Source organism: Pelodiscus sinensis, chromosome 4 (assembly GCF_049634645.1).
Source record: "Pelodiscus sinensis isolate JC-2024 chromosome 4, ASM4963464v1, whole genome shotgun sequence".
In the NCBI taxonomy this organism is placed as follows: Eukaryota; Metazoa; Chordata; order Testudines; family Trionychidae; genus Pelodiscus; species Pelodiscus sinensis.
Genome location: NC_134714.1, coordinates 126,837,055 through 126,851,927, shown reverse-complemented (window position 1 = coordinate 126,851,927; position 14,873 = coordinate 126,837,055). Strand labels below are relative to the sequence as shown.

The window sequence follows — 14,873 nt, the reverse complement described above, 5'->3', positions numbered from 1 at the left end:
CAGTTGTGTGAGATCCCTTTCTAACTCTTAGCAGTCCGTATTGGACTTAACTGCTTTGAGTAATTTTACATTTGCAAATTTTGCCACTTTACTATTAACCCCCTTTTCAAGAACACTTATAAGTTTCACAGTCCCAGTCCAAATTCAGATCCCAGCAGCACAACACTCATTTTGACTCATTTTATTGCTCTGTAAGTACCTGGCGGTATTTTCATTGTGATCTCCCCTCCGCTTCCTCCCCGACCCCCTCCCAGTCAGCCCTGATTCCTACCAACCAGTTCTCCTCCTCCTGATCACCCCTGGCCAGCCCCGCTGCCCCCGACCCACCCCACCAGCCCTGCTTCCCACCCCCCCCCGTCTCCCAGCCAGCACCGCTCCCCTCCCAGCTAGTCTCTTCCCCCCACCATTAAGTGTGTCCGATATTTTTTTTGAAGCTATCTGGTAACCCTACCAGGACGGGGGGATGGACTGGAGGTGGGGGGACCAGGATGAGGGTCGGGGAGGGGCCAGATGGGGAGGCAGCTGGTAGGGCCAAGATTGATGGCTCAATATGGGGCCAGAATGGAGGAGCTAGGGATCCTGCCCGGGGGTGGGGCCCTGCCACAGCAACCCCCCCGGATTAAAGGAAAGGCGCCTCCCCTTGTGGCCCTGGGCAGAAGCCCGGCTGTCCCAGGGTGCAGGGCACGGTCACTGGGCTTTTCCCTCCAGGGGACCCCGCTCCCAGGCACACACGTGGCTCCCGCCTCTGGCAGCCCCCCAAGCAGCACAGGACACGTTGGCCAGGAAGACATTTAATGTGCCCCACAGGGCGAGCGACCTCACATGGACACGCGTGGGCTGGGAGCGGCGCAGGACGTCGGCCTTAGAGCAGGGCTCACTGGTGCAGCAGGTGGCAAAGCAGCATGTGTGCAGCTCACCCAGAGCCACACGCCAAATCCCCTGGCACTGGGCGACCCCCCCCCCCCCCCCCGTCCTGCATGTGATAGTCGCTCACACTCTCCTTGTAGCCCACACAGACGGGATTTGCACCCCAGCCTGGCATCGCTGGCGAAAAGGATCCCTGAAGTGGGCACACGAAGCATCCGCCGCTGTGACTGCAGGAGAGGGGGGGGAGGGCTGTAGGATGCGGGGGGGCAATGGGGCCCAAGCAGGAGGGGGAAATGTGATGACCCAGGCGGGTTCTGCATGGCACTCTGCCCCTGCTGGGTGACCTGGGCCATAGCTACAAGCTTGCTTGGGCCTGTTGCTAACAGAGGGGAAGAGGCATTAGCTCAGCTGCAGAGGCCTGTGCTTTTAGCTGGAGGCTCCTGTTGGGTTTAATTTCTCCTCCCAGGTGCCTGAGTGGGACAAGGGGGCCCTGGCCCTGCACCCCCAGAATGAATAAATTCACAGCTCTTGTCTTATCCTGATGGAGGTACCAAGCAGATCCAGGCTGACTAGGTTCTGGATCCGAAGGGTCCCCTTTTGCCAGGTAGCTCCCAGGACGTGCCCCTGGCTGGGGGTAGGAGCTGGGCTGACAGGAGCTCAGTGCATCTCTAGGGCACCGCTCTTACTCCACTCCTGCACAGGTGGGTCTGAGTCCCTCGCAGGAGGTGCTGGTGGGCAGCCACTGGACATCTTGCTGGGAGCAACTGACGGGGAGGGGTGGAAGAGGTCAGAATTAAAGAACCACATGCCCAAGGGATCAGAATTAAAGCCAGGGGGCTTGGTTCTCTTTGGGGTGTCCTGCACCCATGGAATGATAGAGTGAGCTGTACCTGTCCCCTGGTGTGTGTGGGGAGAAGGGGATCGACAGGACAGCCCCAGGGCCTCAATTCTTACCCCTTGGGTGTTCCTGGGATGCAGCTTCTGTGTCCCAACCTCGTGCACTAAGAGGAGTCCGGGCCTGCTTTCTGGAGGTCAGAATGGTCAGGCTGCAGACACCCAAGGAGGCAGAGCTAGATGGGTAGAGGCACCTTCAATGGTGGGTCTCTGGCAGAAGTGAGCAGAAGGCCACTGCATTGAAGCACCATGACCGTGGAGCCACCACTAACGTCAGGATTCCAAAGCCCAGAAAGGCCCAACGGGGCAGCAGGTCTTGGCTGAAGTCTGGGAGCTTCACGGGCCCCGATCTGCAGGGAGCTGGGCCCTGTTTGCACCTACTGAGAATGTGTCAGGAGTTTGACTAGGCTGGGCAAACAGGGTCCTGACACTGATCTGACTTCCCCGGTAGCTCCCACCTTGCACCCATTTACACAAGGCCTTGGACTAGTGAACTCGTATTGTGCACATTCCCCGTCCTTCCAGCCAGGGCCTGTCAGGGGAGCCAGCAACCCCTGGGTTGGTGACTGGAGCTGTGCCAGAGCAAGGGCTGGGCCATGCAGGGAGAGTAGAGTGGGCAGGGCTAGGCAGAGAAAGACGCCTCAGACGTGTGTCTGGGGCTCTTCCCGAGCTCCTCTGTGAGGGCTGAGGCAAGGGAGGAGGTCTTGGGGTGGCTGCAGCTTGTGCAGAGGTTGGAGCCGAAGATGAGGTAGATGTAGGGGTTGATGCTAGTGTTGAGGTTGATCAGGTAGCCAGTGTAGATAAGGAAGGGGATGAGGCGACTGTAGAGCTCCTGGTTCTCCAAGGCGACCAGGAAGAGCAGCTGGGTGATCTGGAACGGGAGGTTGAGCAGCACGTAGACGGTCAGGGTGGCAGCCACAATGCGGTAGAACTGGCTGGGGGCCCGGGTGTGGCGCCGCAAGGTGCGGGCCAAGGTGACAGCGTGAGTGGTCGCCATGACAACAAAGGGGAAGAATCCCTCCAGCAGCACCTCCAGGAAGCGCAGGGACCACTCGTACTTCCCCCGGTCGTTGTAGCAGGCGAGTACCCCGTCCTTAAACAGGACTAGTTTGGGGAAGACGAAGCCTTTGATGCTGAGCAGGGAAGCCGCCACCCAGGTGCCCAGGCAGATGTAGGTGGAGAGCCGCAGGGGGCGATGGCAGTGGTACCACAGGGGCAGCAGAACCAGCAGGCAGCGGTCCACGCTGAGGGCGGCCAGCAGGAAGAGGCTGCAGTGGTAGCTTAAATCCAAGAGGAAGTGGCGCAGGCGGCACATGGTGACACCCAGCACCCAGTTGTCACCCTGCAGGGTCTCCATGATCTGCATGACCATGACGCAGAGGAAGAGGAAGTCGGAGCTGGCCAGACTCAGGATGAAGACGGACAGGCCCCGGCACCGCAGCCGCCACCCTGTCAGCCAGATAATGAAGCCGTTGGCCGGCAGCCCGATGAGCAGTATGATGATCAGGAAGGCTCCCTGCCATGTTTCTGGAGTCTCAGGTGCTGTCGCATTGAAGGGGGAAAGTGAGGAGTTAAGTGACTCCATTTGCCACTCTCAGCAGAGTCAGGGGAGCCGGCCTGCCAATGGAAAGGACATGGAAGAAATCAGGGGAGGGCTTCTCACCCAACCCTTACTCCAGGGGAAATATGGTCTAGTGGTTAGAGCCCAAGGTGGAGACCAAGCTTTGCCACTGTTCTAGGCAACCTTCAACTAGCGGAAGCGAGTAGTCTATAAGTTGATTAACCAACACATGAATTTAGTTGACTAATTGCATTCTCTCCCTCCCTTTGCTGCCTATGTATCAGAGGCAGCAAGCGGGGCAAGCAGGAGCTGGTGTTGGGAGGAGCCAGCTTAAGAGTCAGTTCCCCCCTGTACTGTCTCCATGGTGCAGCCTGCCTCTCCATGTTGCTGCTTCTATCAGAGAGGATATAATGGGGGCCATGAAGCAGCCCCTGTCCGCTGGGACCCCTAGCGGGCCCTCTGCCGTGGCAGCCTCCCTCACTCTCTAACCCCCCAGTAGTCTCTGTCCACAGGTAGCTCGGACCCTCTAGGGACAGGGGCTACTTCCGCCCTGTTCTGCTGTCTCTGTATCGGAGGTAGCAGAGAGAGGTGGCAGGGGACTCCCCGGGACGGGGGCTGGAGTGCACTGGCTGCTAGTCCCACCCCGAAGGACTATAGAATAGTCCACTAATCCCTAAGAATTCATGTGGTTAGTCAACTATTCTATTACCCACTGTCAAACATCCCTACGTTGAAAAAATACATTTCTCCTCTTGTCTCTGTTTCCCTTTCTCACACTGAGTCTATATTGTTACCTAACGTTTTACACAACATCCATCCACCTCGCAGCTCTTTGCACGTGGGCCAGTCTATCCCAGGCTCTCCGAGTGCTACCAATAGTAATCGCATCCTGGCCTCTAGGTGGGATTTGCCCCAATGTTTCTCAGGGAGAAAGATCCCTTATCCCTTATTTTAAGAGGGATAAGAGATCTTTTGGAAAAGGCTTTATTTTCTGAAAGATCCGTGTCTAGACTGGCACTTTTTTCCGGCAAAGCTCCGTGCCGAAAAAAAGCGGCAGCCATTTTTATGCTTATGAAGTGGGGGAGATTTAAATCCCCGCCTCATTCGCAATTGCGATACGTCTAATTTGCATCCCTTTTACGAAAAAGGGATGCAATCTAGACGTAGCCTAAGTGTTTCTAAGAATCAGATCCCAAGGGGTGGAGAGCAGGTGGGTTTGTTAATTGAGCAATGAAAGGGCAGCTCAGCCCACAGGATGGTCTGTTAGTGCCTGTTAGGAACCACAGCTGCAGGCAGGAGATCAGCAGTCCCAGGACACCAGGTTTATCCCAGAGTTTGTTCCATCTCTGCTATTTGCGGTTTGTTGGGTTGTTTGCAATTGCATTTTCTTGGTGCAGTCCGATCTATTTCCTGAATAAATGGACAGTCCGGTGCCCCTGCACCAGGAGGAACAAACAAACAGCAGGAGCCCCTTTCCTTGCCCAGAAATCCCAAACCTGCCTCTCCAGCTGGTCCTGTGCCCCAGAGAACTCTGCTCCTCCAGGCCATGCTCACAACAACCTCTCTGGCTGTCTGCTACCTTACTGCCTTGTACAGAGTTGGCCAAGCAATCTCCTAAGCTCTACATGTGCTGTTAGAGGAGCCTGTCAAACCACACAGCTTAACTTAGTTCAGGCTTTCCCAGCGATTGAATGCCTTCTGCGGTGGCTTCTGTTGTCTCCAGCTATCTTGATCTCAAGGGATATGTGAGAATCAGGGTGGAGACAATCAAGGGGGCTGTGTGTTTTCTTTTTTTCAGCTTCTTGATAACCAGCGGGGAGGAATCAGGAGCAGTTTGTGACTGGCTGGTGAATCCAACATCTGTGTTAACTACACGTTTCTGGAGAATCTGTTCTCTTGGGGAGAATCTCTCCTTTTTGCCGCCTGCCCAGTTTTTGGCATTTTCAGTGTGGGGCAACTAGGTAGCTCTGCTCACAACCTGCCATAACCCTGCCTGTGAATCATGGCAACACTCAGGGTATGTCTACACTACAAAGTTCATTCGAACTAGCGGAGCGCTTAATTCGAACTAGGTAAACCTCATTCTACGAGGACTAATGCCTAGTTCGAATTAAGTAGTTCAAATTAAGGGCTGTGTAGCCACTTAATTCGAACTAGTGGGAGGCTAGCCCTTCCCAGCTTGCCCTGGTGGCCACTCTGGGCACAACCAGGGAAATTCTTCTGCCCCTCTCCCGGCCCCAGAGCCCTTAAAGGGGCACGGTCTGGCTACGGTGCCCGTGCCAGGTGCAAGCCTGCCAGCACCCAGCCGGCAGACCCTGCACCTGGCACGGCACGAACCAGCCACCCGCTGCCCCCCAGCCCTCCCCCTCTTCCCGGGACCAGGCTGGCAGCTCCCAGGAGCCTGTCTGGGGCCGCAAGTGGTGGGCGCCCACCTGGTCTAGTGCGGAGATCGTAGACCTCATCCAGGTTTGGGGGGAGGCCTCCAACGTCCACGACCTCTGCACTAGGCACAGGAAAGTGGCCGTCTAGAGCAGAATAGCTGCCAGCCTGGCCACCAAAGGCCACATGCGAACCCAGGAGCAGGTTTGTGTGAAAATCAAGGTGGTCCAGTGAGACCCCCAACCCTGAGCTTAGAACATAAGAACATAAGAACGGCTGTACTGGGTCAGACCAAAGGTCCATCTAGCTCAGTAGCCTGTCTGCCGACAGCGGCCAGCACCAGCTACCCCGGAGGGAATGGACTGAAGACAATGACCAAGCCATTTGTCTCATGCCATCCATCTCCAGCCTTCTACAAACAGAGGCCAGGGACACCGTTCCTACCCCCTTGCTAATAGCACTCCATGGACCCAACCTCCATGAATTTATCTAACTTCTCTTTAAACTCTGTTATAGTTCTAGCCTTCATAGCCTCCTGTGGCAAGGAGTTCCACAGGTTGACTATTTGGTTTGTGAAGAAGAACTTTTTGTTATTAGTTTGAAGCCTGCTACCCATTCATTTCATTTGGTGTCCTCTAGTCCTTCTATTATGGGAACTAATGAAGAACTTTTCTTTATACACCCTCTCCACACCACTCATGATTTTATAGACCTCTATCATATCCCCCCTCAGTTTCCTCTTTTCCAAACTGAAAAGTCCCAGTCACTTTAGCCTCTCCTCATATGGGACCTGTTCCAAACCCCTGATCATTTTAGTTGCCCTTTTCGGAACCCTTTCCAAGGCCAAAATATCTTTTCTGGGTTGAGGAGATCACATCTGTACACAGTACTGAAGATATGGCGTACCATAGTTTTATACTTCCCTTCCCCCTTCTTTCCCTAGCTTACCCCTTCCAGCTCCCTCCTCCCAGGTTTCCCCCTCCTCACTCCCACCCTCTCTCTTCCCCTCTCCCACTTCCTTTTCCCAGTCTCCCCAGAGGTTAATCCCCTCCCTCCACTCCCAGTTTTGTTAAATAAAGAGAGTTTCTATTTTTGAACGCTCGTGTCCTTTATTTTGTACATCAGGAAGGGGGGCTAGGGAGGGGTAAGTGGAAGGAGGTGAGGGAGGAATGGGGTATGAGCCCACGATGGGGAGGACTGGGGTGGCTCTGCGGGCTCCTCGGGGTGTAAGCTCTCCTGCAGCCCCCCGGATGGCAGCCTGTGGCAAATGCAGCCAGGGTGATGGCCGAATGCTGTGATGTGCCGAGTGTGGGCACTCAGGGCACTCCAAGTCAGGACTGTTTTGCTGTCCCTCATCGAGGTAGACAAGCAAGCGGGGAACCCTGAGAACTGTCTGTCCGGGATGGGGGTCGGGTCCCTTTAAGCACAGCCCTCGGCTAGCCTGAGACATCAGCTCCATGCTCTAAGTCCTAATCTGATGCCCTGCCGGCACTGCTTCCGGCCATCCTTAACTTTGGTTCAGGGTCCACTCAATGTGGACATGCTAGTTCGAATTAGCAAAACATTAATTCGAACTAGTTTTTAGGTCTAGATGCACTAGTTCGAATTAGCTTAGTTCAAATTAACTAATTCGAATTAAGTTAGTTCGAATTAGTGCTGAGGTGTAGATGTACCCTCAGACATTAAGCTTTAGAGAATGTGACCAAACAAAGGGAGAGACAGATTTTCCCCAGACGGTCAGAGGACACAGCTATATCCCTGTCCCTAGTGGACAGGGAGCATGTGGATCCTAAACATGGGAGCCCCTAATGACATACGAGTCAGCAGAGGCATGGGAAGTCCATGGGAATATACACACAGAGCAGGGGGAGAAACTCTCTAGGGAAGACTTGTAAAATGTTTATTGGACTAGAAAAAGAAGTATGGGAGAGACCCCCCTAGATATCCATCACCTTGGGGACACAAGGTAAAGCACTGCCGGAGCCTGTGGAAGTTGGAGCTGCTAGCTTGTGAGGCTAGAGATGATGGCAACCTGGTATAAATAAGAAAACTCTTTACAGAAAGGTTGTGCCTGGCTAACCAGAAGGTTTGGACTTAGCAAATGGGTGTATTTTGGTTTTGCTTTTTTTACCCTGCCCTGTCATTTCCTTTTGTGCGTTATCACTAAAAGCAGGGCTTCCCAAACCTCTCCCCCAACCATAGGTGCTAACTTCTGCTATAGCTAGGCATCTTCAACCCGCACCTATGCCCCAAGTTATCCCTCTGCCCCAAATTCCACCCCCACTTACCTCCTTTCCCCGCCTGCTCCCCAGTCGTCTCAAAGGTGCCAACGAAGCATTCTGAGGAGATCTCTCTTTCAGTCAGACTGCTCTTAAAAAAAAACCTTGGGAGCACAATGTGGTGTTCAAACAGGGGAAATACGATTTTGTACCAAACTGAACAGTGAGTCACCAAACGCTATTATCACTTGTTGATTTTAAAACCAAAGGGCTCGTCTACACTGGCCCCTTTTCCGGAAGGGGCATGTTAATTTCAGCTATCGTAGTAGGGAAATCCGCGGGGGATTTAAATATCCCCCGCGGCATTTAAATAAAAATGTCCGCCGCTTTTTTCTGGCTTTTAGAAAAGCCGGAAAAGAGCATCTACACTGGCCCCGATCCTCCGGAAAAAGCGCCCTTTTCCGGGGGCTCTTATTCCTACTTCAAAGTAGGAATAAGAGCCTCTGGAAAAGGGCGCTTTTTCCGGAGGATCGGGGCCAGTGTGGACGCTCTTTTCCGGCTTTTCTAAAAGCCGGAAAAAAGCGGTGGACATTTTTATTTAAATGCCGCGGGGGATATTTAAATCCCCCGCGGATTTCCCTACTACGATAGCTGAAATTAACATGCCCCTTCCGGAAAAGGGGCCAGTGTAGACATAGCCAAAGAGTTTTCCCAGCTCTGCACACGGGATGGTGTGTTTCAATTTCATTTGTTTAGCATGTAAGTAAAGACCCAGCTCTATTCTCTGCTCCCAAGAAAAGATTCAAATATTGTGAATACAAGTATAACAAAACTCACGGTGCAGGAGTCTTCTTAATGGGACGGATGCGCCTGCTTCTCCTGCTGCAGTTTTCCCAGCAGAAAACCTGATCTTATCTTCAGTTTTCAGCCTTGCCAGGTTGGAGGAAGGAGGACAGGCAGAGATGCTGCTGCGTGCAGCTTCGTGCCACACCCTGGCCAGAGATAGCTGGCTGTGGAGAGCATCATGCATTGTGTACGGGGAGTGGCTCTAAGCATGCACAGCAGAGACAGGGAGCTGGGAGAAGAAGGAGAAAGCTCAGTGCCCTGGGGAGCCTTGATCCCTTCTCCACTGCAAAACATCACACCCACACCCTGCTGCCAGCAGGAAATGAGACAGAAGGGACAGTTCAGTGCCTGGCGAGGGGCCCCCGGATACTCCCTGCTGCACAATAGCTCCCCTCACAACCCTACCACTTGCAAGCCCAAGCTGAGGCAGGGAGGAGACCGACTTCCCAACCTGAAAAACCCTCTTTTCCAGGCCATCCTTCTCAAACTTTCCCCACACATACTCTCCAGGGAAGCTCTGTCCAGCGTTGTGGCTGGAGGAGTGGTCTGCCCTGGAGAAGTGCTAACGGGTGAGGGTTGGTATAAGAGGGGGCAAATGCCCTTATGTGCTCCATCCTCTATCTCCGCCCTTGCTGGCAGACCTCTGGGAACTATGTCACATCCCGCAGTGTGGGAACCCCTGATTCGCCCTCCGGTCTGATTTCGCCATAAACCACCTCAGGCCGTTGGACCGAGGGGGTGTGAGCCCCCAGGTAACCTTTCAGGCTGGTCCATGGCCAGGCAGCAGACACAGCGGTTTCAGTCAGTGGCCCAGGAGAGGGACTGGCTGTTGCAGGGAGATGTCCCTGGGGAATGCAGGAACTGGGTTGCTCTGACTCTTATGAGCCAGGCAAGGTTGGGACTGGCAGCCTCTCAAGGCGTTTGCTAGTAAAGCAGATGTGCTGAGAGCTGACACATGGTCTCGCTGCCAGCAATTGCAAACGGGGCCGTGTTCACCCCTACCGGATTGTGGAGGAACTTACTCTGCTTTTGTTTAAATGCACTTTGTGTGCGCAAGAATTCCTGTGGCTCCAGCTCCTTTATTGTTGCGGGGAACCCCTTTTGGGTATGTGAACACAGGGCATTGTGCCTTGAACAACCTCAGATTAATCCAAATGTAAGCGGGGGAATGATCCCGCTATTGTGGGGAACTTTCCTGGCTTCTATACACCCCGGTGAAATGAACCAGCGAAAGGATCTGAGTCCCCGCTCCCACTTCCTTTACCCCACGGCTCCCTGATCCTGAGGGCTCCCCCTCCACTCTCCTGAGTAGCAGAGCCCTTGAAACCCCAACAAGGCTGGGCCCAGGTTTCCTGGGGCTTAATCCCCGACCTTGTAGTCACTGGGGGCAGGAGTTAGGGTGTCCCCACTCCGAGGTGCTCTCTTTACACTGCAGGCCTTCTTGGCCCAGTGATCACTTCATAAGGTTCAAAGCAAATACAATTTATTAAACAACAACTGATTAAAGAGAAAAGAATAAGAAAAAAATGAGAATGGTTAAATGAGAACACACAGCCCTGCTCTGTAGCACAGGGACATCAAAACAGCAGCCTGCAGAGTGTAAGGACAGTCCACAGTCTCTTCCTTAGAGGCCCCTTAGAGGCCTTGGATGTGCTGCAGGGGGGGCTGCAGGCTGGACACGCTTGCTCTGGCAGTGACCACACAGCCTCAAGCTCTAAGTGACCAGACCCCTCTCCCAGTCCAGAGCCTCTCCCCACACTTTGCAGTTCCCAGCTGCTCACCACATCCAGCTGCAGGCTGTGCTGTGTGGCCAGTCTCTAGCTTCTTGCGTTGCTTCTCTGTTCCTTTTGGCTCTCTGAGCACTGCCAGTCTGCTGCTCAACACAGGGTCTACGCTCCTTGAGCTGTGTGTGTCTGGCTCAGCTGCTGCAAAAACTGCCCCTCCGCACACAGCTTGCTTTGCTTGGGCTGTCTCTCAGCTCCCTGTTTTTGCAGGATTTCTTCACACAGCTTGTACTCCTATTTCAGCTCTCTGTCTTTGCAGGACCTCTTCTGCACACAGCTTGTTTGCTCAGAGAGAGCCAGAACAATCCCAGCTCACAGGGAGGATGGGGCCTGGCCTCTCCTCTTCCTCACTGGCCTATCCAACCTGTCAATCAGGCTGAGCTGGAGTGTTGGCTGCTTTCCATTGTCTCTGGGGTCTGTCAGCCTCCTGAACCCTTCCCCCTCTGAAAGTGGGAGCTGGCAAACCAAAAAACTCCCACAGAGTTTTAGTAAGGCGTAACAGTCCCCTTACACAAAAACAGCTTCCACCAGCCTGTGGAGCCTTCACGATTATCAGGCCAGAACCAAACTTGGGACCTCTGGAGCACGGAGCACAAACCTCGCCCGCTTGAGCTAAAAGGCAGCTCCCTCTCAGCTAGGGCTACAGCACAAACTCATTCTTTCTCTCTGTAAGTGGACTAAGCACCCCTACATGGGACAGTGAATCCAACCCAGCAGGTATGTGAGTTTCCTATGCAACCTTCTGGGAGCAGTGCCTTATGTAGGCGGGGCTTAATGTGTGGGTGGGGCTTGGGAAAGTGCCGCCTCCTTTTTCTCTTTTCCCCTAATTCCATAGACCATTTTAAATCTCCTGAGTATGGTTTGCCGGCACCTTTGAGATCCCTGGATAGCAAGAACCCCCAGTGCCAACATCAAGCTGGCTTCCAGAACCACAGGCACCTAACCCGGGAGGAGATGCCGGAGAAGCCGGAGCAGGAGAAATCCCTTTGCCCCTCCCCTGAACAAGCCCATCTGGCATCTCCTCTAGCCCATGGAGCCAAAATTATTGTTCAGTTCAATAGCAAAAGCCAAGTTCTGTTAAGGCCACATCGCCAGGGGCTGTCACTAACTTATCATGTGCCGAGGGGGTTTATCAGCTGTGCTGGAGGAAGCAGCCTCATGACACACCCGGCCTTATCTTAGGCTCCGTCTAGACTGCATCCCTCTGCAGATAGAAGGATGCAAATCAAGCACTTTAAAAGTCAAATGAGCCCGGGATTGAAATATCCTGGGCTTCATTTGCATACTCACGTTCAGGCGCTGTGCTGATCAAGCGTCCTTTCGAAAGCGAAAGTAAAGTCTAGCCACGGTTCTGCCGACAGTGGGGAGCTTTTCTGAAAGATGCTGTGCTCCTCAAAAAACACATCGGCGCCTGGGTCGCAGAAGTGGGAGCTGCCCACCAATGAGCCAGAGAGTTGAAAGACAAGGAAAGGCTTGGACAGGTCCCCCTGCCCCAGGCACTGTGAAATGCTGTTCCAGAAACAAACACAAGGAGGAAGGTACAAGAGAGGAGGATCCGGCTTGTACTGAGAAGATAGGGCAATCAGTAAGTTATCTCAGGCATCTGTACAGGAATGCAAGAAGCCTGGGAAACAAGCAGGAAGAATTAGAAGTCCTGGCACAGTCAAAGAACTATGATTTGACAGGAATATTGGAGACTTGGTGGGATGACTCACATGAATGGAACCTTACCAAGGAAGGGTATAAACTGTTCAAGAAGGACAGGCAGGGGAGAAAAGGCGGAGGACTTGCACTGCATATAAGAGAGCAGTAAGATTGCTCAGAGCTCCAGTATAAAGTGGAAGAAAAGCCTATTGAGAGCCTATGGGTTAAGTTTAGAGGTGGGAGCAACAGGGGGTGATGTCATGGTTCGTGTCTGCAATAGACCACCCGATCAGGTGCATGAGGCAGACCAGCCTTTCTTTTGACTACTAACAGAAGCTTCCAGATCACAGTCCCTTGTTCTCATGGAGGACTTTAATTGCCCTGACATCGGTTGGGAGACCAACAGACCAGTACGCAGACAATCCAGGAAGTATGTGGAGAATGCAGGGGTAAACTTCCTGGTACAAGTGCAGAAGGAATCAACTAGGGGCTATGCGCAGCCTGATCTGCTTGTCACGAATCAGGGAGGAATTAGCAGAAGAAGTAGATGTGGGTGGCAACCTGGGCAGCAGTGATCATGGGATGGTCAATTTCAGGATCCTGACTGAAGGAAGAAAGGAAAGTACAGCCCCTGGACTTCAGAAAAGCAGACTTTGACTTCCACAGAGAACTGAAGGGCAGGATCTCCTGGGATGCTAACATGAAGGGGAAAGGAATCCAGGAGAGCTGGTTGTATTTTAAAGAAGCCTTAAAGGCAGGAGGAAAACATCCTGATGAGCAGTAAGAAAAGCAAAAAAGGTAGGCAACCAGCTTGCCTGTGAAATCCTTGATGAGCTTTCACGCAAAAAGGAAGCTTAGATGAAGTGGAAACTTGGACAGATGACTAGGGAGGAGTATAGGAGTATAAATATATTGCTGGAGAATGCAGGGGAGCAATCAGGAAGGCAAAAGTGTAATTGGAATTGCAGCTAGCAAGCCATGTGAAGGGTAACAAGACAGGTTTCTACAGACATGTGAGCACTAAGAGGGTGGTCAGGGGAAGTGTGGGTCCCTTACTGGATGAGGATAGTACCTTAATGACAAAGAATGTGGGAAAAGCTGAAGTACTCATTAAGAATACAGGAACATAAGAACATAAGCCCAGTATCCTATCGTCTGATAGTGACTGATGCTAGATGCCCCAGAGAGAATGAATAGAACAGGTTATCAAGTGGCTCTCCTGCTGTCATTCATTTCCAGCCCCTGACAAAGAGAGGCTAGGGACACCATTCCTACCCTTTCTGTCTAATAAGAATTGATGGACTTAACCTCAATTAATGTATCTAGTTCTTTTTTGAACCCTGTGATGGGCCTGGTTTTCACAACATCCTCTGGCAAGGAGTTCCACAGGTTGACTGTGTGCTGCATGAAGAAAAAAAGCCTTTTGTTTATTTTAAATCTACTAACTATTAATGTCTTAATGTTTTTTTGCCTCTGTCTTCACAGACAAGGTCAGTTCCCACACTACTGCACTAGGCGGATTAGGTAGCCAGCAATCAGTGGAGAAAGAACAGGTTAAGAATTATTGAGGAAAGATGGACAGACACAATCCATGGGGCTGGATCTAATGCATGTGAGGGTGCTGATGGAGTTGGCAGATGTTATTGCAGAGTCATTGGCCATTAGCTTTTAAAATTCGTATTGATTGAGGAAAGTCTGGGACAATTGGAAAAAGGCAAATGTAGTGCCCATCTTTAAAAAAGGGAAGAAGGACAATCCAGGAGACTACAGATTTGTCAGCCTCGCCTCATTCCAGGAAAAATCATAGAAGGGATCCCCAAGGAATCCATTTTGAAGCACTTGGAAGAGAGGAAAGTGATCGGGAAGAGTCAACATGGATTCACCAAAGGCAAGTGATGCCTGACCAACCTGACTGCCTTCTATGACAACCTAACTGCTTCTGTGGATATGGGGAAGGTGGTGGATTTCCTATACCTTGATTTTAGCAAAGCTTTTGATGCGGTCTCCTGCGATATTCTTGCTAGCAAGTTACGGAATGGATTGGATAAATGGACTGTAAGGTGGCTAGAAAGCTGTCTAGATTGTTGGGCTCAATAGGGGGTGATCAATGGCTCGATGTCTCTTTGGAGGTTGGTATCAAGCAGAGTGCCCAAGGGTCAGTTCTAGGGCCGGTTTCGTTCTACCTTTTATTAATGACCTGGATGAGGAGATGGATTTTACCTTCACCAAGTTTGCGGATGACACTAAGCTGGAGGAAGAGGCAGACACGCTATAGGGTAGGGATAAGGTCCAGAGTGACCCAGACAAGTTGGAGGATTGGGCGTAAATGGGAAGCGACTCTCTAGGAAGGAGTCCTGCTGAAAAGGATCTATGGGTCAGAGTGGACCACAAACTAAATATGAGTGAAGAGTTTGACACTGTTGCAAAAAAAGCAAACTTGATTCTGGGATGCATTTACAGGAGTGTGGTGAGCAAGACATGAGAAGTCATTATTTCGCTCTACTATGCACTGATTAGGCCTCAATTGGAGTATTGTGTCCAGTTCTAGGAGCCACATTTTAAGAAAGATGTGGTGAAATTGGAGACGCTCCAGAGAAGAGCAATAAAAATGATTACAGGTCTAGAAAACATGAGCTATGAGGGAAGACTGAAAGAACTGGGTTTGTTTAGTATAGAAAA

General features: G+C 52.1%; 1 protein-coding gene across 2 annotated transcripts; it reads right to left on the bottom strand.

Moving 5' to 3' along the window:
• Positions 1 to 366: 366 nt before the first annotated feature.
• LOC102462035 (putative G-protein coupled receptor 152) lies at positions 367 to 12,990 on the bottom strand. 2 transcript variants are annotated; one of them, XM_075928515.1, is made up of 3 exons: positions 10,548 to 11,834; positions 8,758 to 8,995; positions 367 to 3,378 (listed from the first exon to the last, which is right to left on the bottom strand). In XM_075928515.1, exon 3 carries the CDS (start codon positions 3,344 to 3,346, stop codon positions 2,384 to 2,386), a length of 963 nt encoding a protein of 320 aa, XP_075784630.1. In that variant the 5' UTR covers positions 3,347 to 3,378; positions 8,758 to 8,995; positions 10,548 to 11,834; the 3' UTR covers positions 367 to 2,383. The 2 variants fall into 2 exon arrangements, with proteins under 2 accessions (XP_075784630.1, XP_075784631.1); XM_075928516.1 differs by lacking the exons at positions 8,758 to 8,995; positions 10,548 to 11,834 and adding an exon at positions 11,841 to 12,990.
• Positions 12,991 to 14,873: the final 1,883 nt, after the last annotated feature.

Coding starts and splice junctions, on each gene's coding strand:
- LOC102462035 (XM_075928516.1), bottom strand. CDS start 3,346: ATGGAGTCACTTAACTCCTCACTTTCCCCCTTCAATGCGACAGCACCT.